General features: G+C 45.9%; 1 protein-coding gene and 1 long non-coding RNA gene across 2 annotated transcripts in view; both read left to right on the forward strand.

Moving 5' to 3' along the window:
* Positions 1-20987, forward strand: part of LOC144767598 (uncharacterized) — a 95403-nt gene extending 74416 nt beyond the window's left edge. The window contains exon 3 of the long non-coding RNA XR_013598276.1: positions 20878-20987. This is a non-coding gene — a long non-coding RNA (uncharacterized LOC144767598). The remainder of the gene's footprint in view (positions 1-20877) is intronic.
* Positions 20988-22260: 1273 nt separating this feature from the next.
* Positions 22261-26800, forward strand: part of LOC144767597 (sialoadhesin-like) — a 475618-nt gene continuing 471078 nt past the window's right edge. Inside the window, exon 1 of the mRNA XM_078651006.1 lies at positions 22261-22551. Within this exon, the coding sequence (XP_078507132.1) occupies positions 22296-22551 (256 nt within the window). The 5' untranslated portion in view covers positions 22261-22295. The remainder of the gene's footprint in view (positions 22552-26800) is intronic.

The following is a 26800-nucleotide window of genomic DNA, read 5'->3' on the forward strand; positions in this document are numbered from 1 at the left end:
AAGTGACCTCCTTGGATATAGAGCCAACGTTTGAAGGTATTGTGGTGGAGGTAGGTGTTTCCATTTGCTTTCCCTAAGGGCAGCCTTTGACTGAAATAGGGATAGTGGTTTGTGCGGGCTTTTGGAGTTTTGAAATATGGAAGAAGGTGATGTGGGTTGCACTACAGGAGTGGTTGAATACAGATAATCTACAATTTATTTGTGCTACATTTGTCATGACCAATCATTGGTTTATCTTCCTCACTTTCAACTAGGCTTTCTGTAGCCTTCTTTCTATCTTGTCTCCCATGGCAGGACTAGGTTGTCAGCTCCATGTCACCTTCATCTGTAGGAGATTAGGAGAACATTTTGGAGTGGCCTTTCTTTTGATCAGAGGAGAGAGGCAGAGACAATGTGTCGAATAGTAGAGCAGTCACCTCATCCTGCTGTGCAATAAGCTCAACTTCCTGTTCTGCTCTCTGACTCCTGAATATCAGGTTTAGTAGAGGTTTGTTGCCATAAATATTTCCATGTTGGACTCAGTAGTTTCAGCCATGACTGCAGTCACTGTCACTATGAGGGACATATCCTTGATGTTGGAAGTGGTTGTACCATTGCTGATCTAGGGGTGATCTTCCTTCCAAAATTGCCCTGCCGAGAAGTGGCTGCAGCATGTCGTATGCCAAATTTTGCACTGTAAGTGGAAAAAGGAAAACAATTTGATGCAATTGGTTGCATCAGGTTTTGGGCCATCTTATCAAGAATGGCGACAACATTATCCCCGCTTTAGCTAATTCCCATAGAAGCCCAGGTTCTGGTGTGAAGGACATCAAATCTGGGCTTCTATAGGAATTCACAAGGGCATATTATCAATCCCCTTTTTGCCGCTTTAGCGGCAGGAAACTGCCGCTAAAGCCGCAATAATATTATAACCGTTCTTGATAATATGGCCCCACTGGATTTTTTCAGGAAACTTTTTCTCAGGGGCCATCTTCTTGGTGTGCCGTACAAGCAGAAGCAGTGATCTGATAGTTTCTGGACTCTAGTGCTAGCTAATTCACATACTTCTCTGTCTCAGTCTTGTCCATCTGCAGGCAAAAAAAAATAAGGAGGACAACAGTTAGTCTTATTTCACTATAGTGAATACAAAGGAAGTCATCAGCATACCACTTATATACACAGGTAAAATATTTTTTTTTTTACAGGACTGTGCTTAAATTCAGGAAAAGCTCTATAATAAATCCTGGTATCCGCCAGGGTCCATGGGATCCCTGTGGGAGCCATTAGTAGGAGGTTGGTAAAAAACCATTACATTCATGAATAAATACCTACTGTCAATCTTGACCCATGGGACCTAAGTGGGAGCAGATGGAAGATGGCAAAACTTTATTAATTAATTTAAAATGTTGATAACCATGGCACAGGGATGTGACGAGGATGCTGGTGCTTCTCCTGCTGCTGTCTTCTGCAGGTTCCCGTCAGACTGCTGAGCTGTTCTGTTCATGCTGAATGGTGTCTCCAGGCCTGCGGGCCTGCCAGGAGGGAACAGATGTGGCTGGTGTACCAGCCCTACCGGTCTGTTCCTGGTTACAGGGCGTGTATTCCTGGTAGCTGGGCCAGGATGGAAGACACTCTGAAATGGATGGTGGTCTGGGGCTGATTTGGTGGTGCCCCTGCAGTGCCTGGAACACCATTGTGGCAATTTGACATTGGCCCAGCACTGGAGTTTTATAGTGCGCCTGGGCTGGCTTGTGGGTCAGACAGTGAGGTGTGGAGTCTGCCTGCCAGGGGGAGAGTACTGCATAGCGGTTTTCCTCCCCTCTTTTTCTTGCCTGGGGGTGCTCTTTTGCTTCTGGCTGGCTTGAGGGGGCATTGGTGTGGCGGCCAGCGTGGTCTAGTGTTTACCTGCCCTGGGGGAGGAGGGTATACCGCTTTTCAGTTTTCTCCTGTTTTTTTCACAACTTTTTCAGGTTTCGCTCCTGCTTGGGGGCCCTGTTGTTCCCCTTCGCCAGGCTCTGCTCCTTTTTTGGCCTTGAGTTTCTGTCTTGAGTGGAGTGTGGCTTAGGGGCTGGGCTCTGGGTACCCCTGGGAATATTCGTTGCAGTGGGCCAGTTTTGGGCTTTTCCCTGCCGCTCTGGCTTTAGGGGCTGGCATTGGCTGGCAGGTGGGGCTTTACTTTTGGCACCTATGCTGTTGGGGGTCTGCTGGCCCCGGGTGGTGGCTCGGTGGCAGTTTTTCTTCCCCCTTCTTTATGCTGTAGGATGCTTGGGTCTGGGGCTTTTGTGTTTGGTATGTCCTGGTGTCCCTAGATTCTTTTGTGCAGTCTCTGTCTTCCGTGATTTTCTGCCTGCTATGTCCCTGGTGTTTCTGTGGCTGGGTTTGGGTCTCTGCTATATTGGCAGGATCCTGTCTCTTTTTGCTTGAGGCTTGCTGTTTGGGCTTGGTCCCATGGGGTTTCTGTGTGCTACCCGCTGGTTTTACAGTCAGTGCTCTGTGGATAGGGGCTGTTTTTTTCCCTCCAGGGTCTCTGGTCCCTGGTCTGGCTGGGCTTGAGTCCGGTTATTGCCCTGTCCCTCTTCCGGTGTCTGCCCCCTCTGTGTGTTGTGTGACTGCGCGCCCTCCGGCCTTGTTCTTCCTTTGGTTGTGGTGTCTCCACGGGTCTTACAGTGTGGTGGTGGGGTCTTGGCTCTGCCTTGGTTTGTCCTGGCCCCTCATTGGCCAGTGCCGGTTAGGTTGGAGGTGCCTTCTCTGCCCTTGTCTTCAGGTTGGGGCTTCCTGGTTGTGGGGGTTTGCCTTCGGGAGGTGTACGAGTCCGGCTGTCGGGGCTTGGGGGTCACCTGTTTTGTGTCTGTCCGTGGCCCTTTTTGGCTTCCTTTTCTCGGGTCCCATTGCGACTTGCTTGTGTGTGGGTCTTTTGGGTCCCTGGTGTCCGCCAGTTCTGTGCCTGTCATTGCTCGGGGCCAGGCTGGCCTCCTTTCCCTTTTCCTCTGGCCTCTATTCTACACCTGCCTTCCTCTGAGGCGAGCTGGGCAGTGGCATTCACATGCCGGTGCAGGCCGCTTGGGTTCTGCCCTGGCTTCCTGCCTCTTTTGTTCTCTTAGTTGTCTGGTTGTTGGGGTGCAGCTGCTGGCCCTGTGCAGCACATTATGGGCCTGTGGGGGCACAGTGTTGGTGGCCTCTGGTCATGCTGGCGTGTCTGTGGTTCAGTCAGCTGGCTTCTCAGAACCCTCTGGGGCATCTGCGGGGTTGGGATAAGGGCCGCCCTGTTTGTCTCTCCTGTTATTGTGGCCCTTCTATGGATGGTTTTGGTACTCTGTTCCATCAAGTCAAGTCAAGTCAGAATTTATATAGCGCGCTACATACCCATAGGGTCTCAAGGCACTTGAGGAAGGGGGGGGGGAGGTTTACTTATTGAATATCCATGTTTTAAGTTGTTTTCTGAAGGCTAGGTGGTTTTGAGTAAGGCGGAGGTGGATGGGAAGGGAATTCCAGGTCTTGGCCGCTAAGTAGGAGAAGGATCTTCCTCCCATGGTGGCTTTGTGGATGCGCGGAACAGCGGTGAGGGCTTGGTTGGACGAACGCAGCTGGCGGGTGGGGGTGTAAAAGGAAAGGCGCGTGTTGAGACAATCAGGTCCAAGTTCGTAAAGGGCTTTGTGTGCGTGGGTGAGGAGACGGAACGTTATTCTCTTGTTGACGGGGAGCCAGTGAAGGTCTTTCAGGTGAGCGGAAATGTGGACTGTGCGGGGGATGTCTAGTATGAGTCTGGCTGAAGCATTTTGGATGCGTTGGAGTTTTTTCTGTAGTTTCGCGGTGGAACCGGCGTAAAGGGTGTTTCCGTAGTCCAGACGGCTTGTAACCAGCGCGTGGGTGACTGTTTTTCTTGTTTCGGTGGGGATCCAGTGAAATGTTTTTTTGAGCATGCGTAGGATGTTGAAGCATGAAGATGAGACGGCGTTGACTTGTCTGGTCATCGAGAGTGAGGAGTCCAGGATGATGCCCAGGTTCCGTGCGTGGTCCGTCGGTATGGGGGCTTTTCCTAGGGCCGTTGGCCACCAAGAGTCGTCCCAGGCGAAAGGGGATGAGCCTAAGATGAGGACTTCTGTTTTGTCCGAATTCAGTTTCAGACGGCTGTGCTTCATCCACTCGGCTACTTCTTTCATCCCTTCGTGTAGGTTGGTTTTGGCGGTGGTTGGGTCTTTGGTGAGTGAGAGGATCAGTTGAGTGTCATCAGCGTAGGAGATGATGTTGAGGTTGTGTTGACGTGCGATGGTTGCGAGGGGGCTCATGTAGACGTTGAAGAGGGTGGGGCTGAGTGATGATCCTTGCGGGACGCCGCAGATGACTTCGGTGGCCTCTGACTTAAAAGGGGGGAGGCGGACTCTCTGAGTTCTTCCATCGAGGAACGAAATGATCCAGTCCAATGCTTTTCCTTGAATTCCGATGTTTCTGAGGCGTTGTATCAGGGTGCTATGGCAGACTGTGTCGAAGGCTGCGGAGAGGTCAAGGAGGATAAGGGCGACTGTGTCTCCGTTGTCCAGTAGTGTTCGGATGTCGTCTGTTGCTGCGATGAGGGCGGTCTCGGTGCTGTGTTTGGCTCGGAAGCCAGACTGTGAGGAGTCGAGTGATTTGTTAGTTTCGAGGAAGGTGGCGAGCTGATTGTTAATGGCTTTCTCAATGACTTTGGCAGGGAATGGGAGGAGCGAGATGGGGCGGTAGTTTTTGAGTTCGGTGGGGTCAGCTGTGGGTTTCTTCAGAAGGGCGCTGAGTTCGGCGTGTTTCCAGCTATCTGGGAATGTGGTGGAGTTAAGGGAGTAGTTGATGACATCTCGGAGATGGGGTGCGATAATGGAGTCTGCTTTGTTGAAGATGTGATGGGGACATGGGTCTGTAGGGGATCCTGAGTGGATGGAGTTCATCAGGCGAATGGTGTCTTCTGTGGTGATTGGGTTCCATTCGAGAAGGATATTCGGAGGAGGTACCGGTTCGGAGGTGAGTGGGGTGGATTGGTTTACAGGTGTGTTGTCAAAGCTGTTATGGATGTCGGCGATTTTGTCATGAAAGAATGAGGCAAGGGAGTCGCAGAGGACTTGAGAGGGGGTGATGTCGTTAGAGCTGGCGGTGGGGTTGGTGAATTCTTTGATGATGTTGAAAAGTTCCTTGCTGTTGTGGGCGTTGTTGTCTAGTCGGTCTTTGAGCGCTGATTTCTTGGCTATCCGGATTAGTTGGTGGTGTTTGCGGGTGGCGTTTTTGAAGGCGGCTTGGGTGATAGTGTTTGGGTCTGTTTTCCAAGTTTTCTCAAGGGAACGACAGAGCTTCTTGGATTTCTTAAGGTCATCGTTGAACCAGGGGGCGTTCTTGCTACCTTGCTTGGTTTGATGTTTTTTCAAGGGTGCTAATTTGTCGGCCGTTTGGGTTAACCATTGTGTGAGGTTGATGGCGGCTTGGTTAGGGTTCGTTGAATAGGCAGGGGGTTTTTGAAGAAGCGATGTTGAGATCTGGTCGATGGTGATTTTGTTCCAAATTCTTCGCAGAGTTGGTTGAGGGTGGTTGTGGGTCGAGGTCTTATTGTAAGTAAAGTGGATGCAGCTGTGGTCCGTCCAGTGGATGGGGGTGGTATGAGTGAAGGAGATATGCTTGCTGGAAGTGAAGATAGGGTCGAGTGTGCGTCCTGCATAGTGTGTGGGGGTGTTAACAAGTTGTTTGAGTCCGAGATTGTCGAGATTGTCCAGAAGGGTGGTGGTGTTACTGTCGTTGCTCTTTTCCAGATGGAAATTGAGGTCTCCCAGTAGAATGTATTCTTCTGAAGGGACAGTGTTTGGGGTGATAAAGTCAGTGATGTCTTCGCTGAATTTTGTACGGGGTCCTGGTGGCCTGTAGAGGAGGGTGCCCCTAAGTGTTGTCTTGGGGTCGGTGTGGATCTGGAAGTGAAGGTGTTCGGCGATAGCGAGGTTGTCATCTGAGCTGGTTGAGACGCGGATGGTGTTCTTGTGGACGATGGCGATCCCTCCTCCTGTTTGGATGGGGCGATCCTTACGGATGATCTTGTAGCCGTCCGGGATGGCTATGGCGATGTCTGGAGCTGAAGAGGCATTCATCCAGGTTTCTGTTAGGAAGGCGATGTCCGGAGAAATGGTGTCGAGTAGATTCCAAAGGTCGATGGCGTGTTTGTGAACCGATCGGGTGTTGAGAAGGATGCATTTTAGGTGGTTGGTTTTGGCTCTCAGTTTGGTGTTTGTGGATTTGTTTTGGGACTTGACGCAGGTAAATTTGCAGGAGTGGCAGGTGAAGGGTCCATGGGTGTGTCCTGGTGCTGCTTGGGCGCAGTTAGTGACTCGGCCGGGGTTGAGTGCAAAGAGGGAGGAGGCGTCGTATGTAATGCGGGGAGGGTGGGCGAAGCGGGGACCAGGGGGTCTGGCTCTGGGCGCGGTCCAGGCGCGGATGGGCGTAGACGGGCTTACCTTTGGCGCACCTTCGGCGCGGCCGCAGCGCGTGGACGCTGCGCGTTGGGTCATCAGCCTTAAGTGGATAGTGGAGGGGTGGAGCGTGGGAGGGTCAGCAGCTGGGAGGCGGTAGCGGGGAGGAGGGGCTGGCCACGGAACACCTAAACAAAATGGAGGGTCAAAGGGAGAGCAAGGCAGGGGCAGCAGATGCACCACGGCACCGGGGGCACAGACGAAGTCCCAGGAAGTAAATAAAGCCTCAGCAAGTGTCGCGCTGCAAAGTACAGCAGAGCGGGATTGCATTTTCAGGTGAGGTAGTATGTTCAAAAATCGCGCTACGATGCAGCTCAGTTATAATGTAAATACACAATGAGCACAAATGCACAGCCAAATGCACACTACAGAAGCGCGATGCCAGTTAAATATAATGCGGGTAAAAATAAGCAATCCAGTTAACGATACCACCAGCAAGCCAAAGCACGAGCAGCAGCTGGGATCAGGGAGCGTGGGGGGAGCGACCGTGCTGGAGCAAGTCCAGGCGATCACCTGTTTGGGTTTGTTTGTTTGCTGTTTGGGCTTGGTCCCATGGGGTTTCTGTGTTCTACCCGCTGGTTTTACAGTCAGTGCTCTGTGGATAGGGGCTGTTTTTTTCCCTCCGGGGTCTCTGGTCCCTGGTCTGCCTGGGCTTGAGTCCGGTTATTGCCCTGTCCCTCTTCCGGTGTCTGCCCCCTCTGTGTGTTGTGTGACTGCGCACCCTCCGGCCTTGTTCTTCCTTTGGTTGTGGTGTCTCCACGGGTCTTACAGTGTGGTGGTGGGGTCTTGGCTCTGCCTTGGTTTGTCCTGGCCCCTCATTGGCCAGTGCCGGTTAGGTTGGAGGTGCCTTCTCTGCCCTTGTCTTCAGGTTGGGGCTTCCTGGTTGTGGGGGCTTGCCTTCGGGAGGTGTACGAGTCCGGCTGTCGGGGCTTGGGGGTCACCTGTTTTGTGTCTGTCCGTGGCCCTTTTTGGCTTCCTTTTCTCGGGTCCCATTGCGACTTGCTTGTGTGTGGGTCTTTTGGGTCCCTGGTGTCCGCCAGTTCTGTGCCTGTCATTGCTCGGGGCCAGGCTGTCCTCCTTTCCCTTTTCCTCTGGCCTCTATTCTACGCCTGCCTTCCTCTGAGGCGAGCTGGGCAGTGGCATTCACATGCCGGTGCAGGCCGCTTGGGTTCTGCCCTGGCTTCCTGCCTCTTTTGTTCTCTTAGTTGTCTGGTTGTTGGGGTGCAGCTGCGGGCCCTGTGCAGCACATTATGGGCCTGTGGGGGCACAGTGTTGGTGGCCTCTGGTCATGCTGGCGTGTCTGTGGTTCAGTCAGCTGGCTTCTCAGAACCCTCTGGGGCATCTGCGGGGTTGGGATAAGGGCCGCCCTGTTTGTCTCTCCTGTTATTGTGGCCCTTCTATGGATGGTTTTGGTACTCTGTTCCATGGTGTTGTCCTTTGTCCTATGGGCCACTTGGTCAGTTGGGGTTTTTTCCTCCCTTCTGAGTTCCTCTTCGGTGGCTGTGGTCATGGTCTTCTGTCCTCTGTTTTCACCTTCGGTCGACCCCCAGGTTTGTGGCTGTGTGTGTCATCCATGATGTGTGTTGTTTGGGGCGGGGTCTTCCTCGTTGGCCCTGCTTGGTCTTTGAGTTCCCATGGTCTCGGGCACTTGGGTGTTTTCCTCACCCCTCTCTTGGTGCTGTGCCCTTGTGTGGTTTGGGGTATGCAAGTGTCCGCCCCATGCCGTTTCTTGGGTTGGACACCATTCTTTTTATTTTTTGTTCTTCAAGTGATTCCAGCCTTTATAAAGTTCGCGTGCAGAATGGTTATTCTGGCCAGCCCCTTTGCCATTTAGAAAGATAAACCTGTTTAGAGTGGAGCTCCATTCAGCTCCATGAAGCCATTTGCACAGCGTCATGCCGCCCTTGGCGTGCATGTTTATTTCGAAGGTAGTTTAACCATTTATCAGTAGTAATCCTAATGTTGCTTCCAATTTTTTCGCTTATCTTAATCATGTGCATTTTCATCTTCCTTTATCCAAATGAAAATGCACATGATTAAGATAAGCGAAAAAATAACCATTCTGCACGCGAACTTTATAAAGGCTGGAATCACTTGAAGAACAAAAAATAAAAAGAATGGTGTGCATCCCTTCACTTATTTGACATTCATACTACGGCCCTACCTTAAAGGAATGCACCCGCACACAAAGACTTGACAAGAAACAAAAAGATGTAAAACAAACTCAAAAATCCACTGAACTCGACGGAAGAACTTGGTTCATCTCAAGCAGTGTGGTACAAGCACAAAGAAACATGGATTCGGAACACAGATTTGAGACAATGTTTTTAATTAATGACGAATGACTAATGCAACACGAAACAATACAGCGCCGACCACAGCACATGCATCTTGGGATATGCAGTCCAAAATGTGGGGAAGACACAATTGGGTGGGGATTGGTAACGAACATGTGACTTAGAGGGAGATTTCTCGGGAGGTGGGACTTAAGAAGAAGCTGGCAGTTAGTAATGGATTACAGCTCGAGGATGTAACGCGTGGACTGCTGCTTTTAAAAGCTTGATCACAGCAGGTACGAAACAGCGTTGGGTGGAGACAAGTTGTTTAACTTTATAATTAGGATTAGGAAATAAGTGACTTTTTGTCGTTTTAACACCAAGAGAGCATTTAAAAATGATAAAGAATATGTCTGTTTCACAAGCTTGTTAAAACTTTTACATCAGCGGTAATTTTGGCAGTCAGCACGTGTCCAGAGAAGGATGTTTTATAGCAAGTAGGAAGGTTGGGGGATGGGCACAACTAAGGCTAAAGAATTGTTTGGGACCACTTGGGAAGCGTGACAAGTCATATAGAAATGGAGAATCACGGAGGGTGACAGTGACAATCCGAGGATGGGTGTACTTTTGGTATACTGAAAGGGAAGATATGCGGAGTTAGATGCAATATGCCAATTATTAATGATTTAGGAAAAGCGCATCATTTATGTAATTTTGTTTAAACTTTACATATATCTGTAAAACATTGTTGCTAATGGTGTTTTTTTAAATGTGTTTCTTTTAAATTGTAGTGACCCCCGAAGAAGGGCCCTACAAGGGCCCGAAATGCATTGGGTTTTATGTTTAATAAAATACTGCCTGTGATGAACACTGCATCATTCTTATTCTTACAAGAGGCCAGGATCGGCACAGTTAGAATAATAGAAAGCTGAAAATTGGCACATCAATCGTGTTGGTGGATTTGGATAAAGGAAGATGAAAATGCACATGATTAAGATAAGCGAAAAAATTGGAAGCAACATTAGGATTACTACTGATAAATGGTTAAACTACCTTCGAAATAAACATGCACGCCAAGGGCGGCATGACGCTGTGCAAATGGCTTCATGGAGCTGAATGGAGCTCCACTCTAAACAGGTTTCTTGGGTTGGGTCATGTTGTTGGCCTCGTTCTTGGTGAGGCGTTGTGCCTTCCAAGCTAATTAATACTCTTTGGTGGGACTTTATTCTGCAATTCGAGGTTCTATGCTCTCAAAAACCCTGGTTAAGGGGGGCAACCCATATGAATGGTTACAGGACGTACCATACCCCAGCTATAGCTAGTCAAAGTGGTCGGGCTAAGGGTGGGCTATGCACTTATATATCATGCAGTTCAAAAGTGGAGGTAATAATGATGTTTGTTAGTGATCCTTACTTCCAAATGGTCATTTTAGATTTGAACACAAAACACTGTATAGTCCGGACCATCCTTTCTGATAAAGTGGGAAATGTATTGAAAGATATGATCAAATCGTTGAAATCTGCCTGTAAAAATAAGGTAAAAGACTTGATGTTAATTCTGGCAGGGGATTTCAACTGTGCACTATGAACTAATGCTGATAACTTATGTGGTGTTCTGAATGTAGATGGGGCATGCTCAGCCCACTTTCGGCACTGTATTGGGAGAGCAACTTAATGAATTAAGTTTTAGCCTTAATTTGGGCTTTGTAAATAAATTATGTCAACCACCCATACCTATGTCTTGGACATTTAATGGTATGGGTTTTCACACCACCACACAGAGTACATTTTAACATCATGTAATTATGCGCATAGGGTGCACTTGTTACTGTCTCAGATAACTCTCTCAGCGAACACATTCCACTGTGTTTGTCAGTGATATTACACTTGAGTAGAGCAGTTAGATTTGATAAAAATGACCAGCTGTGATCAGGAGATCGAATGGGTATTCCCTCCGATGGGCCATTGTGGACCAGGTAGCAACAATAAAGACAGTGGTGGACAGATGTAGATCTGCCATCGGAACTTGTTTGAATGAGTCAGCTCCCCCAGATAACATCATGGCCTCATTCCAGGTGATATCCAACACAATAAAGGATTCCCTCCTAAAACGTACTAGCAGCAGTAGACACTCGAACGGATGGTTTGATTCCAGGTGTACCTCGGCATATTCCCTCTTAAAAAAGGAGTTACATAAAACTCCCAGAAATGTAGATGACGTGAGGAATGCTAGAGTGGAATATAAAAAAGCTATAACGGCCAGTTAAACTACCCTGAAAAACGAGGCCTGGGAGATTTTACATAAGGCCTCAATAACGAATGACAGTTCAGCTTTTGGAAGGAAGATAAAGCTCCTTTTTTGTCAAGCAAGGCTGGTCATCCATTGCAATTGCAATCGCTGAGAAAGAATGGATTAGACATTTCTCTAGAGCATATAGTGGCGAGGGAAAACCTGATGTGACGTGCATTCTTGCTCAGGAGGACTGAAACTTGAAGTCCCATCCGCCCTATTCTGACTTGTCATTTACCCTGGATGAGGTGGAGCGGGCCTTATCCTTAAGCAAGGGTGGTAAGGCTCCTGGACCGGTTGGGGTCCCCATAGACCTATTCAAATCAAACATTCCCTTGTGGGAGCCCATTCTGGTTGGGGTAATTACCATGAGCTGCAGCACCACTTTCCGGTTGCCTTGGGTAGAATTTACGATTGTCCCTATCCTTAAAAAGGGGGACATACAAGACCCTTGGTTGTTACTGGCCAATCTCTTTGCTGGACGCAGTAACTAAAGTTATAGGTAGGAGTATCTTAGAACGTCTCCAGGACTGGGCAGAGGAGAACTCTGTCCTATCCGACCTGCAATATGGATGTTGACGTTCAGATTATTGATTTTCTAAAGCGTTTTTGCTGTGACGCCAAGCGTATGTACGCTATGTACTGAGGGGCAAGTGTTCGGCTGCATTCCCGATTAGGAGCTGAGTCAGGCAAGGTTGCGTACTGGCTCCGTTCCTTTTTAATCTCTATACCAACGGCCTGGAGGAGGCCCTTCTGAAGGATAATAATGATTTTCCCCAGGTGGCAGAACGTTCAATTCCAGCCCTTCTTTACGCAGATGATGCAGTGCTGATGTCCCGCACACAAGTAGATCTACAGAGGGTTCTGGACAGTTTCTCCCATTTTATGAAAGATCTTGAGTTAAGAGTAAACTTCTCTAAGACCTTTACTATGTGATGTGAATGTGGTGTTAAGAAATCTAAAGATATGTTTATGGCATGACAGAAGATTGGGGTAACCAAGAGGTTCTCATAGTTGGGAATCCTTTTTGCTCACAGTGATACGTGGGCACAAACTGTAGCAGCGAAAAAATTGGTACTCCTTTAAACAACATCTGCCCTTTCTAACTTTGCCAGGACACTGGGAAAAAGGCCACCTGAGGAGCTTAATAAAAACTATAAGGCAAAGTGTGTCTCCTCAGTAGTGCATGGCACAGGGGTCTGAAGGTTTACTGACTTGCTACCTATTCAACGCATTGAAAATCATTTTCTAAGGTGCATTTTATCTGTTCCAAACACTACATCATCATGTATATGTCACGCAGAGCTGGGACTACCCTTCATCTCTGATTTAATAAAGCTTGAGCCTGTGCTTTTATGGCACAGGCTTTGGACTAAAGATGAGGCAAAATTACACAGAGATATTTTACTAGATATTTAGAAACTAGAAGGGGTTTTAAAGATCCCATGGATAAGGTACGTCCGCAACGTCTTACAAGATCTTGGCCATATAGACCGTTTTATTAACCCTAGAACCATTGGGACAATAACAAAAAAAAGACTACGAAAGGAAGGCCTCTTGTTGTTGGACTTTATTAGAATGTCCTTCCAGTTACTGAAAGCAACAGTACTGCACCACCAGTTGATTTGATCCACTTTTAGCCTTCAACCCAATTTGACTTTTGTACCTGGAGTATATGGTAGGTTTTTACCAACCAGATTTAGGTTGGGGGTATTTCACAGACTAGTCAAGTAAAGTCAAGAAAAGCTTTATTTCAATTGCCTTTAACAATCATAAAAAGCACACGTAAAATGCAAAGATTTCATCATAGTTTACACCAAGGTTTGAAAGCAGTTTCCATTAAAAAACAAGACTTTTAGACCTAAAATACATTTCATGATACTAATAAGAATAGTGGACATTATTAAAAATGACAGTACATCTAAACAATGGGCCAGATTCACAGAACTAACTTAAGACAAAATCCTAAACTTACTACCATTTTGGTATTCACAGAAGGCACTTACTCATTTTGGTAATCACAGAAGGCACTTACTCATTTTGGTATTCACAGAAGGCACTTACTCATTTCGGTATTCACAGAAGTTAGGAGTCCTAACTTTAGGACTCTTAAATGCCTTCTGTGAATACCGAAAGTCTTAAAGTTAGGATTTTTCTCAATTTAGTAGTAGTAAAGTTAGGACTCCTAACTTTAGGACTCCTAAATGCCTGCTGTGAATACCGAAAGTCTTAAAATTAGGATTTTTCTCAATTTAGTAGTAGTAAAGTTAGGACTCCTAACTTTTGGACTCCTAAATAGCTTCTGTGAATACCGAAAGTCTTAAAATTAGGGTTTTTCTCAGTTTAGTAGTAGTAAAGTTAGGACTCCTTACTTTAGAACTCCTAAATGCCTGCTGTGAATACCGAAAGTCTTAAAATTAGGAGTTTTCTCAATTTAGTAGTAGTAAAGGTAGGACTCCTAACTTTCGGACTCCTATATCCCTTATGTCAATACCGAAAGTCTTAACATTAGGATTTTTCTCAACTTTACTACTACTAAACTGAGAAAAATCCTATGTTTAAGACTTTCGGTGTTCACAGAAGGCATATAGGAGTCCTAAAGTTAGGAGTCCTAACTTTACTACTACTAAATTGAGAAAAATCCTAATTTTAAGACTTTTGGTATTCACAGAAGGGATTTAGGAGTCCTAAAGTTAGCAGTCCTAACTTTACTACTCCTAAACTGAGAAAAATCCTAACTTTAGAACTTTCGGTGTTCACAGATGGCATTTAGGAGTCCTAAAGTTAGGACTCCAAACTTCTGAGAATACTGAAATGAGTAAGTGTCTTCTGTGAATACCAAAATGAGTGAGTGCCTTCTGTGAATACGAAAATGGTAGTAAGTTAAGGATTTTGTCTTAAGTTGGTTCTGTGAATCGGGCCCAATGTCACCCCTTAAATCACAATACTCTTGCTTTGACAAAGGGCTTGCTTTAAAAACATGGCTATCCTCCAGGCTACATTATCATTTTCTACAAGCTGGAGCTTGATAAAAGCCAGACGGCATTGCCTCAGTCCCCAGTTGTTTTAAAGTGGAACTATCCAGGCCTTTCGTGACTCAATGTAAAATTTACAAAATAAAACTAGGTGGAATGAGGATTGAGCCGATTGATTATCACAAGGACATAATTATAATTCACTCGCCCAATCTTTCACTATTGGGAAAGAAACAAATCTGTGTATGGTCCCCAATCTGAATCTAATTATTAGAAGACTATCAAAAACTCCAGGTACAAATATTAAATATGGCTGCAAACTAAAAGCAGTGAGGACCCTCTGGTGTTGCTGGACACCTGGCTTTGTAATTTCCCCTGATAATCTTAACATATCCAGAAATTGGAGAGCATCCTTTCTTAGGCTTTTTCTAGTAATTGGCATGAGCGAGTTTGGCTTAGTAAAATATTCCGATGACCCAAGTCTTTCATAAACTCTTTCACAAACTTGACCCATGGAATCCTTTGTGCCCCTTCCAGCTTCAGGCTGTCCTGTAGGATCTCCCTATTTATTTTGGTCTCCTCTCTTATCCTATGCCAAAGGAGACTAGTCACTTTACCCACAATGAATGACTGGACTCCAGACCGCAGGATCCACGCCGGGTTTCTTCAACAGGGGCCTAACTCGTGCTTCCTGCCCCTGTGACAATAACTCCAGCCACTCTACGATACATGTAGTTCTCTTATGTAGATTTTCTACCCATGTAAGGAAACTTGACTTACTACCACTCTTAAAATTGTTTGGGCTACACCAATATCGACCTGATCTTCTTGCACTGCAACACCTAGATAACGAGCATAGTGTTTTTAGAAATGTAATCTTTCTGCAGGAAGTTCTGAGTCAAAGGAAAAGCATGCTTATTTAACCGATTCTAATAGGATGAAGTTTCCAATTTAATACTGTTTCTTAAACTTTGTAACATACTATAGATTATGTGTAAATTTGTGGGATATTTTTTGAATCATGTACTGCCTACTAAGTTGCGGGGCTTGTTTTAATTGTTGCACTTATGGTTGGGAATACTGCGCTGCTGTTGGGAACTCAGTTTGCCCTTCCCCGGTCCACCGCGGGAGAATCCCGTTTGTTGTGGAGGGAGGAGGCACTTCCGGCTGTAGGGGCGGGTGGTGTTAGAGTGGCCTGCCTTCCCCATAAAACCTGATGACAGCTAGGATGCGCAGCGGACGCGCGCAGCGGGCGCGCCAGCGGCGCGCCAAAGGCGCCCCAAAGGAAGACAGTCTGCGCTCGTCCGTGACCGTCCGGGGCCAGGGGCCACCACCCCTGCCGGTTCAATGTCTTTAACATGTTACAGCGCCCAACAGCTTCAGGCACTACGTCCCATACTGGGGGAGAAATGTAAGCATAGCATTAGCCTCGAGAACCAGAGTAAAACCTGCATTAATTGCTCTTACACCATAAACCGCAAGCTGAGGCGCAGAGATAGGGGTCAGACGCTCAATCTCTCCCTAATCAACTGCAGATTGTTAAGGAAGCACCGGTTGGAATTACATGACCATCTGGTGGATAAGCAGGTGGATGTCTTATTCCTTACTGAGACTTGGCTTGATGACACCTCGGCACCAGAAATCTTATAAGCTCTCCCTCATGGATATGAAATTAGCAGAATTGATAGAATTGCGGGAAGGGGTGGTGGCATTGCCATAATATGCAAGCACGAGATTCAGTGCACCCTAGAGATGGCGGATGTTGAAGACAGTGAATCTGTTTTTTTCACGATCTCAGCATCAAAGAATCACATTCTCAAGGGACTCCTGGTATACAGACCACCAGGACCGGGGCGCGTTTCGCTGCAAGCTTGATAGAGAACCTTATTCAGCCAGCTCTCAGGTATGAGAGGTTCCTTCTGTTGGGAGACCTAAACCTCCATTTTGATGAGATTACCAACATGGAGGCGCAAGAAATCCGGCAGGAACTGGCTGCACTTCAACTCACTTTGAAATCAGAGCAGCCCACCCACTGCCATGGCCATCTTCTGGACCTGATATTCGCAAACTGGGAGATGCTTCATATTGAGCCCCCTATACCTGTGGTATGGTCCAACCACTTTTTGATCTCATTTAGGGCAGGGACACCCACAATTCCAACCCAGGGCAAGCAGGGAACAAAGATTAGAAGCAGGAAATGGGCAATCTTCTCTACAGAGGCATTAAATAAGGCCCTAAACCAGGGTGGGCCACCAGGAGGTCGGGGATTGAGGCAGCCTGCGCGACGCTGAACAAACGCATCACAGAGGCATTGGACAGTAGGGCGCCTCGGTCGAATAATGCACTGAGGAGGCAGACTAAGTCTGCCCCATGGTTTGGGATGGAACTCCGGGGCAAGAAAGCGGATTCTAAATGCCTAGAGAGGCAATGGAGGAGAGGGTTCTTCGAGGAAGAAAGGGCGGCCTATAAAATTATTTTATAGGAATACCACTCCTTAATTAGGAAAACACGCAAATCCTATTACTGCAATAGGATAGAGGGAGCAGATAATTCAGCGAAGGAGTTGTTCTCCAATTATAAAGAGATCTACAATCTCTCTAGCATTACGGTTCCTATGACCGGGTCAGAGGAGTCCTGTAATCGGATGGCAGAGTTCTTCTCACAAAAGGTAGAGAAGATCTACTCCTCATTTCCGGCAACGGCCAGAGAAGGCCATCCGGGAGGAGACATCTCTACCAATGTGGTAAGCACGGACTGCCTCAAAATCTTCACTGTTCCTTCATAGGAGATCATTTGTACCATAGCAGGCAGTATCAATTCAGGCTCACCGAAAGATCCTGCGTCGCCTAAAACACTGAGAGGGAGTGTGGAGACTCTGGCGCCTTATATTAGATACCTACTAGAGCTCTCCTTTGAGGAAGGCAGGGTTCCTAAAACTTGGAAGGAGGCTGTGGTGCTCACCCTGAAAAAAAACCTAATATCAGTATGGAGCAAATGGAGAATACGCGCACCATTTCACTACTGCCATACTTCGCTAAGATCGCGGAGAAGGCCATCAATAATCAGCTGACAGCCCACATTGAGGCCATAGACTGCTCCATCCCACTCAATCGGGTTTCCGTGCACTCCACTCGACCGAGTCAGCACTGCTGTTAGCCACAGAAACTTTACGGAAGCATGCTGATGAAGGCCACACGGCGGCACTGATCCTGTTGGATCTCAGTGCCTCATTCGACACGGTAGCCCATCACACGCTGTTATATTGCTTGAAGAGGGGAGGAGTGGTGGATAGGGCATGGAAATGGTTGGAGTCCTTCTTGTCTGACCGTAGTTTCCAGGTGGCACAGGGCATTTTCCGATCCAACCCATTTGCCTGAAGCAGGGGGTGCCTCAGGGGTCCAGCCTAAGCCCTACCCTCTTCAATCTATATGTGACATCAGTGGCCGAGATTATAGAAAAATTTGGGCTAGAAGTCGTGTCATATGCAGATGACACGCAACTAGTGGTGGCCTTGACCCAGCCGAAGGAGCAGGTAGCCGCTAATTTTAGGCCATGTCTGCAGGAATTGGTGGCATGGATGGCCAACAACTGTCTTAAATTGAATGGAAATAAGACAGAGGTCCTGATTGTGGGTAAGGCTCCGTCAGTGTGGAATTCGGCATGGTGGCCTCCAGCACTGGGTCCTTTACCCAATCCCAGCAATCAAGTGAGGAACCTAGGGGTGTGGATCAATGATAAGATCTCATTTGAGTACCACACCAAACGAGTGGCAGGCACATGCTTTGGCACGATGAGGGTCCTTAGGAAGACATTGGATTATCTGCCAGTGACAGCGAGGAAGACCATGGTCCACACACAATTAACATCAAGGCTGGACTATGGAAACGTCCTATATTTGGGAGCCAATGCTGAATGCTTTCAGAGGCTGCAGCGCTTGCAAAACGCGGCGGCCCGGTTAGTTCTGATGCTGCCCAAAAGAGCCGCCACCAAGAGAGCACTGAGAACACTGCACTGGCTTCCAATTAGGGAACGTGTGGTATTTAAAGCACTCTGCTTTGGTCACCGTATCCTACAAAGGAAAGGACCTACTTACCTGCACAACCTGCTTACGCCATACCACCGACCCGTCAACTGAGATCTAGCGGGACAAGGATGATGTTGGCGCCTAAGTTCAGGAGAGTAAGAACGGGAGGACATTCCTTTCGTGTCTTGGCTGCTCAGAAATGGAGCAAACTCCCTCTGGAGCTCTGGCTGGAGAAATCAGAGCTCGAATTCCGTAAAGAGCTGAAAACATTCCTGTTCCCTAAAGAGTAGGGCCAGGCTCTGCTTGGGTATGTTCGAGTGGGCAGTATTAGCAGTTGATTGGCTTTCACGAGGCAGTCCATAGCGCGGGGGGACACTAGTACAGTGTAACCAGGCGCTTTACAAGCTTAAATAATAATAATAATAATAATTTTTTTTATTGTTTTTAATTTAATACTGCTTTGTTAACCTTGTAACATACCAGAGATTATGTGTACATTTGCAGGATATTATCTCATGTGCTTTTATATTTGTCTGATATTGCAATTGAATAAAGCTTTCTTTGACTTGACTTGACTGCCGACCAAAAGCACTTGTATGCATGTATTATTATAAGACATTAAACAAATCAAATAAAAATGTGTCTGTTAAGACCTCAAAAGCATGCTCTCCGAGTAAGGTTCGACTTTCATTCCATTTACCAGTTCAGTGGTTTCTGCTTTACTAGAAAGAACAATTTTCATCAGAATCTAAAACTAAAATCTTTTCTTGGTTCACATCACACTTACTTTTTTTTCCCTACATGGATATGGGTGGAAATTGGCATGTCAAACCATAGTTTTATAGGATAGGCATGAGTGCCAACTTTCTTGCAGATACAACTGTGATGGCCAAAGTTATAGGCAAAAAAGTAGCTTTTCAATGGAACAGGGGTTCAACTATAACTACACAGTCATTATCATCTGCTCTGTAATGTGCTTTAATAGGGATGTCTTATCAGTTACCTCTGCAAGTAACACAACAACACACTAGGCGTCACAGGGGGAGAGAAGTGAGGCCGCCCCCCACTCACAATATTATAAACAACAACGGGCCTCACCTATACTACATCCAATCCTAAAAAAGGTACGACAATTCAAAAAGGGTTTTCAATCTTCTGCTCAATTCCCTTGAGTGTGATTACTTTCACTACTCTAATTGTCACGGTGTATCAATCACTATTTTAAAACCCATCCAGGCTGAGTTCCACCTCTCATTATTAAATGTGTAGAAAAAATGTAAGGAAAGAGAGAGAGTACCTCTAGGTAGTAACACCTAAGGGAGCTGCTGACTGATGATTGCCAGCTTACTAACTTATCATCATAGGACACTCTCTCTCTATGTGGAGAAAAAGAGAAGGAAAGTGTGTATTCTCCTTTTGGAAGAATCTTAAAGAAAATAAAGTGAAGAGTGATAGTAAACCTTGGATATAAGTAAACCATCAGTGCCTGCTATTTTTATAGGTGCCCATTGAACCCCTGTGAGAATCAGTGAACATAATTCTCACTTTTAAAAAACGGTGAAGCTTGCTGGCCTGACAATTTTATTAGATGCTGCAAGCTTTCCTAATTAGAAATGGTTTCCCGTCAAACCATAATCAATTCCATATTGCCAACATGTTTTGTTGCTCAACCATCTCGCAACTTCTTCAGGGCTAATAGAGGTTCCAATTCTGAGGTACACTCAAGATTCACGGTTGCGAAGTCTCAGCGTACTTGCAACCCTCTTCACAATGGACAACACGTCCTAAGATCACGTGCCCTCGGGGTGACTGCCCACTGTCCGGTCGGAGCTTCTAACACGCCGATGGAACGCGGCAGGAGGGTCTAGACAGTGGGCAGTTGTGAGGCCCATTGCTGTTAATAACCTCTGCAAGTAAACAAATCAGGTGAAATAAATTAGAGAAACACATGAAGGTTCCCACTGCCCAACACGATAGCACTGAACAGTGAGGACCAGATGCATCATGATTAGACGCCGCGCAGCAAGACAACTCGCTGCGCTGAGTAAAATTATGAGGGCAGTAATGCATTGTATCGTCATATGGCGCATTCCTGCTTGCCCTCTGCACTGGCGCAACTGTGGCTACCGAGTGCTAATGCAGGCACCGTTGTGCCATGGTGCAAGGGTGCCTGTGTTTCACCGAGGGTTGTTTTTGTGCATGGAGGGACATTTTCCTGCAGCAAAACAATTCATTGCAGATTTGTTATCTTTCTGCGTGTGTTGCAGAATACAGCTCACTTAGTGCAAAAAACAAGGAGAAATAAAGATATTTCCTCTCACTGCGACTATCCGGGGAAGATAGACCAATTTCACGCATTCCCAGGTTCACTAGGATTAGTAAATCTGGGAATGTGCCAAAATACATGGGTGGATGTGAGGGAACACCAACCCTCCACAAAAGTAGAACGCCTACCCTTGGCTGACTTGCGTTAAACCACATGTACTATGCCACGCAGAGCCACACAGGGTGCCTCTGAGTGGCACAGTAAATCTCGCAATGCCAGCCCTTGATATATCTGGTCCTATGTGTCTGCTGGCAGCAGTGATGCAGCGAGCATTGAGAATATTGGTGCTGGTTAATATTATTATTATTCATGAAGTGACATCTGCCTCAGATGGTGCTTTGATGCCAGAGCTTTCTCTGCATGCACAAGTCCAACCCCCACTGTGCTCCCCTCAGTAAGGCCGGGTGTTCACAGAAAGATACGCAGCCAACATTGGAGATCATACAGGGGGAGGGATGTCCCCGTCTTCGTGTCACACAGAACAGATTTTCTGAAACGTTTGTAAGAGTTTCCTCTGTCTCGTTTCTCCTTTCAGTGTCCATCTCTCAGGCGCAGCACATCGTCCCGCGGCTCACCGTCCCGGCCCTGAGGGGCTCCTGTGTGGTGATCCCCTGCACCTTCAGCAACCGCGAGCCTCCCGCGGCCACCGGGGAGCTCAGCATCAACTGGAACCTTCAGAAGAGCCACTCCGTGATATATAGCAGTAAATCTACCGATCCGGTTGCACCAGAGTACCGCGGCCGCACGGACTTCGTGGGAGATTTAAAGAGCGGCGACTGCTCCCTGCGGATAAACAATGTCCGAAGAGAGGACGCGGAGGATTATTACCCCTGGATTCATCCGCTCACCTCCAAGATCGAGACGTATAGAGTCACAGTCTCAGGTAAGGCAGACTTGTTTCTGGCATCTCACCTTCTCTGATGACAAAAGCCCCGGGACACTGAAGACACGAGCAATGAAGGCAGATGAGGAAGACACTCGGAAGTCTCCTGAACGCCTTCATGTTTATATTCAGTAAACGCACACGCTGACATGTACATAGGGAGACTGTTTTAGAGTCCGAGGTGTATGCTTGCTCGCCCTGTGGCCCCCCTCGGTGCTCGTGGTGATATCATTTACAAGCAGAGCGCTGCTTTATACTTTCAACCATAAAGTAAGCCCACAGAAGGTAGCTGCCAACCAGCATGACCTGCACTATTCTCAAGGGCTGTAGGCTGCTCTGAACACACAGGTCAAGAGTATTCACAAGTTCCTCCCTATGTCCTACCCACTCTTGTCAAGGTCAGGTGTATACCTCAGCATTACATCCACTTTCGATGGTGGCGAAGGATGGGGAGCGCCCTCAAAGCCGGCGTGGGTTTAGAAAAGGCTAGGTTCCCCACGCGGGAAGAAAAACAATTACACGGCAAAATTATATGAGCAGTTTGCTCCAATACATACCGGATACATATATTGCAACGTTTGAAGCATTATGTAAAACTGGGTGAATATTTCAAAACACCGGGTTGAGTATTATTTCCCAATACTATTCAACTGGCTGGTATCTCCCCTGACCAGTATTTATTAATCCTAAACTGTATTTATTCCCTATGCCATTAATGGAGTTGATTGTAAAATGCATACAGTTGATTGCTAGGATGTTTTTTATTTACTTGACTGCATCAGCAGTGTGCCTTCTTGAAGTTAATATTGAAATGTATCGAGTTGTTAAAACTAAAATAAAGCCGTCAAACTAGACTCTCCAGTACCGAATCCGTATGATCGTGAGTTGTGAACATATAAAACTGCTCGTTTCCCTTGAGGAGTTTTGGAACTGATTCGCTTACAGTTACAGATCGAAACAGTCTTAATGCATATTACTAGTCTATATATCCGAATAGCTGGCGCTAAATTCCACTTTTAATGTTTGGTGCAGATCGCCCAGAGGAGATATCCCTAGGTGAGCTTGGAGAGATGACCAAAGGAGTGCCTGTTAAAATCACCTGTTCTGCTGATCACACCTGCCCATCCTCACCACCCACTCTGACCTGGGACTGGAAGGACAGCAATGTCCTCAGTTATAATGAAGACCTCAGTAATGGCAAATGGACAGTGGTATCTGAGATGTACTATACTCCCATTGCAGAGGATCATGGGAAATCTTTACAGTGCACTGCTTCATACACAGAGAATATAACCTCAAAAAGAGCACTCAGACTGGCAATAAGATGTGAGTACATGTACCTTTATTTGTTACATAGTGGTTTAGGTAATAGATTGACGTCACAAGTGTTATCGTGGTTCCCAATAGAAGGGGATTGGAAAATCATTCTGAACAAAGTCATGCCTATGACAATAACTACTTCCGGTGTGTGTGTGGGTAGTCACATGTGAAATATGTTTACATCATGTGCACTGAAGCTTGCCTGTCCAAGTGAACCCCTAATTACTGATCCCTTTTTATAATTTTAATCTCTTAAATGGTGCGACTTCCTTATCCCTCCCCTTGACCCCCCAACCACTGAGCACTTTTATTGATGCTTGATGATTTCATAACCATTTTGCCAGAAGGTATCTGGAGGGAAGTGAGAAAGTAGCCAAAATATAGCAACATTTCGTGTGTCTTTTTACAAAATAGAACTAGGCGCGAGACCTAAAAAAGTGCTGTTCAGAAAAATGTATTTTTAAAATGGAATCAACAATAGATTTTTTTTATAACTGATATTGCTACATATTCCTATTTTTTATGTTTTATGGTTTACTTGTGGGATGGGAATTTCCCCTTCATTGTGTAGAGTCGTGTTCTATTGCCTGTAGGGCCTGAGTGTGAGTATTGCTTTCCTGGTGTTTGGTTTTGCGTAATGCGGTGTGTCTGTGCCTTGGTATGAGTAAGATCCAGGATCTGCCCTATGACCTGGTGGGGCACGCCAAGTATGCCCTCATCTGTTTGACAGTAGATTAGAATCCCTGTTATGGATTTAGCATGTAGAGAGGTGGCGTGAGTATACGATCTTTTGCGAATTAGTAGCTCTTACAAGACCTCCTTATCTGTGTCACTACAGTGGAGATCTATAAAGTTCCTCTTCTATGTGCCAGTTCAGATCACAGGACCAACTTCCCAAGAACATGCTATACTTATGTGTGCATGTGGTCTCTGTGGTATATGCCTTGTGTATATGAGAGAACCAGGGTAGTGGAGGCCTGCAGGTTCCAATTTGGAAACTCTGAGCCTGTTCTTGTGCAGAAGATGGAAGTGAGGGTGCTTTCCCTGACAGTGGAAGTGTATTGCTGACATTCATGAATCAGTAGGGAGGAAATCTATGCTCTGATGTAAAAAAAGAGGAAACCGGACTAGTGTTCCTTAGCACTACCACTGAATAGATGCTGGGGTGAAGGGTAGGACTGCAGTTGTTCAGAGTGGGACGCATCCTGTGTGTGAGACAAGTCTTTTTTTATTTTTCCTGATCACTGCTCATTTTGGGTGTTGACAGCCAAACTTCACATCTCTTTGTGACTTTGGTGTGGGTAAGCTTGGGGCATACACTGCTGTAAGGAGCATCTCTCCACACACAGGGTGTGTTTAGACAAGGTACTTGAAAGAAGAACTACTCCAAACCAGTTCTGCAGACAGTCTTATTTACAAAGGTACATTCATACATGTTGATTAACTTACATGTAAGTTTACTCTTGCGCCTACAGGCATATCCACACTATTTTACTATCCACCATTTCAGAATGTAGATTTACACCTAAGTACAGTCTTACGTAGCAAAACTCGCTGAAACTAGGGAGTAGAAATATTGAAAACGGGATTTACCAGTGTAAAGTAACTACAAGTACATTTTCACTTGTAAGCAGTGATTTCTATCACTGGGGAAAAGATCCCTCTATATTAAAATATACGGCAAAAATTACCTTTATTATTTATTTTTTTAAAACAAACAATATTGCAAACGCTTGATTTTAGACATAGTCCGCCTTCGCCTTGTGCTGTTCTGGGTGCGCCTGAGAAGGACCCCAGAACTAGCAAATTACGCCCTGTTGATGGATGGATTGATAGCCTTGAATAGTGCGAATAAGATACAGTGGCTAAACAAATTGAGGCAAATGGTTATGAAGCTGGGATTGGCTGAATCCTGAACCTCACAGTCCCCTCCTCCAAAGCAAGTTGTTAAGAAAATGTACTCGGAGTGGGTACATACCGAGGAACAGAAGAGCACACAATGGGGAGCCCTAACCACACAATTTTGGAGCATAAGCCTATTAGGAGGTTTGAACCATTATTAGATTTCATCCAAATACCAAAAGATAGATAATTATTTTTTTTTAATGAGGTATGGGACATTACCCCTTAATAAATTTATTAAGGGATGGAAAGGAACGCGAGTCTCAAATGGCACCTGTCCAAGCTGTCCATGTGAGACCGAATCCCTACCACATTTTCTGTTTGGTTGCAAAGCATACAAGAGGGCGAAATCGAGATGGTTGAAACCAGTATGCAGGGAGTTGGGGGTTAGAGATTTCAGGGTCGCCCTCCGCATCCTCTTAACCGATACAACATCTTTGTTTGGTTTATGTGGAGTTGTAAAGCACCTATCAAGTGCCTGGCTTACTCGCACCAGATTGCTAAATACCAATAAAGTATAGATCCTGCATGCACAGAAAGCCCATATGTATATTACTGTTGTTGCACTTTAGTACCGCTATCAGAGTTGTTTTTAAAGTGTAAATAGTATTTTTATTGTCTTTTATTCTATGAATTGGACATTTTTATCATATATGCCATTTTTTTAACTTGAATGTATGTACTTTTATGATATGATTATATCGAATAAAGTATTACAACATATAAACACATATAAAGTAATGTAAATTAAAAATTAAAGGTAAACAATTTTTATTCAGTCAGTCAGTCAAAAAAACTTTATTTCGGCTTTACAGCCATAAAAGCACAAAGAGTTAAAACAGTGCATAATACTGCGAAAGTTTACAATTGACAACAGTATTAAACAATTTGTACACTATATAATTGATGCCAGTGGAATATTATACTACAGATCTCTGAAAATGATCTAAAGCCAAAACAATCATTTAAAATAGTAATAGTATTTAAGATCTGTACAAGTAAAAGAATAATTTAAAGATAAGAACATTTAAGGACAAGTAGATATACATATATTTCATATAAATTCCCCATGTTGGAGAGATTGATAGATTTTGGCCATAGTATATCTATTCTAGTGCTGGGATTGCGTTGCTGGCTAATTGATTTGCCCTTATGATGCCTCTAGGAATGCACCAAATCACAAATAAAAACTTAGAGGTGACAGCTACAATTAATGGCTGTGTGTCATGATTAAGTAGTCTGAAAACCTCAATGTAGTTGCGAATCCCCATATTCCTACAGAGCTGGAAAACCCACTTGGACTTTGACTTCTTATAGGCAGGGCAAAAAAAGCATGACATGGAGTTCGGTTTCTTCTGATAGAGAGCACCCAGGACAGTCTTGTTTAATGGCTCCTTTCCAGCCATTCATAAATGCACGCAACGGGAGCGTCCCGTGCCTGAATTGTATGAATAGCTTCTTAGCCATTAAAGGTTGGATGCTATCTAAGACCAACTCTAGCTTGTATTGATCTTTAAACTCAAGTAACCTGGAGGTCAAGGAGGATAAGGCGGTGCTCCGTAGAATGTGTGTCAGTTTGTATTCTTTAAAAGCAGTAGTTAGGGCCTTTTTGGAAATCAAAGCGCAAGTGTTTTCAGGTGTTGGCCACAAATTTTCTCTCCCCAAAGCCCGACTTAAGTTCCTTACGTAGGCCAACCAAGGGAGTTTCCCTGCACGCTGAATGGACATGACATCCTTCAATTCCTCTCTGTATGCGGCTAACTCCGGCGTGCTCCAGAGGCGGTGCCAGTCGAGGAGAGGACGAGCGGTAATTAGATCAGCAATAGGGCCTATTCCCAGGTCCATCCTAAGTGGGGTTAGGGGAGTACTTTTTGGGAGGCCCAGCAACTGTCTAATAAAAGTATTCTCAGTCGCTGTAAGGTCCTTAGATGGCGAATCGCCCCAAAGTTCAGCGCCATATAATGAAGCTCCCCTGGCTTGTACCTTAAAAATTTCTGCTGGTGGGCCTACCATTTTTTGGGTGCAGCTCTTCTAAACTTTTAAAATTCCACCTGTAGACTGGATTAATCTCAAATTAGCCTTCTTGACTTGAGTTTCCCAGTCCATTTTATCAGTCAGAGTAAGACCCAAGTAATCGAAGGTAGACAAGGGGCCTTCCTTCCAGTCGAGGCTGTGGGGAAATACTGGTATTGGCGTGAAAAACCATGTATTTAGTTTTCTGGAGGTTTATCGTCAGGTTCTTTTTCTTACAAAATAAACTAAATTCGTCCAATACCTGCTGCATGCCCATGGGTGACTTTGATAAGAGAAGGGTGTCGTCAGCAAACATTAAAGCTGGCATTTTACGATTTGC

The sequence above is a fragment of the Lissotriton helveticus genome, chromosome 7 (genome assembly GCF_964261635.1).
Source record: "Lissotriton helveticus chromosome 7, aLisHel1.1, whole genome shotgun sequence".
Taxonomy (NCBI): domain Eukaryota; kingdom Metazoa; phylum Chordata; class Amphibia; order Caudata; family Salamandridae; genus Lissotriton; species Lissotriton helveticus.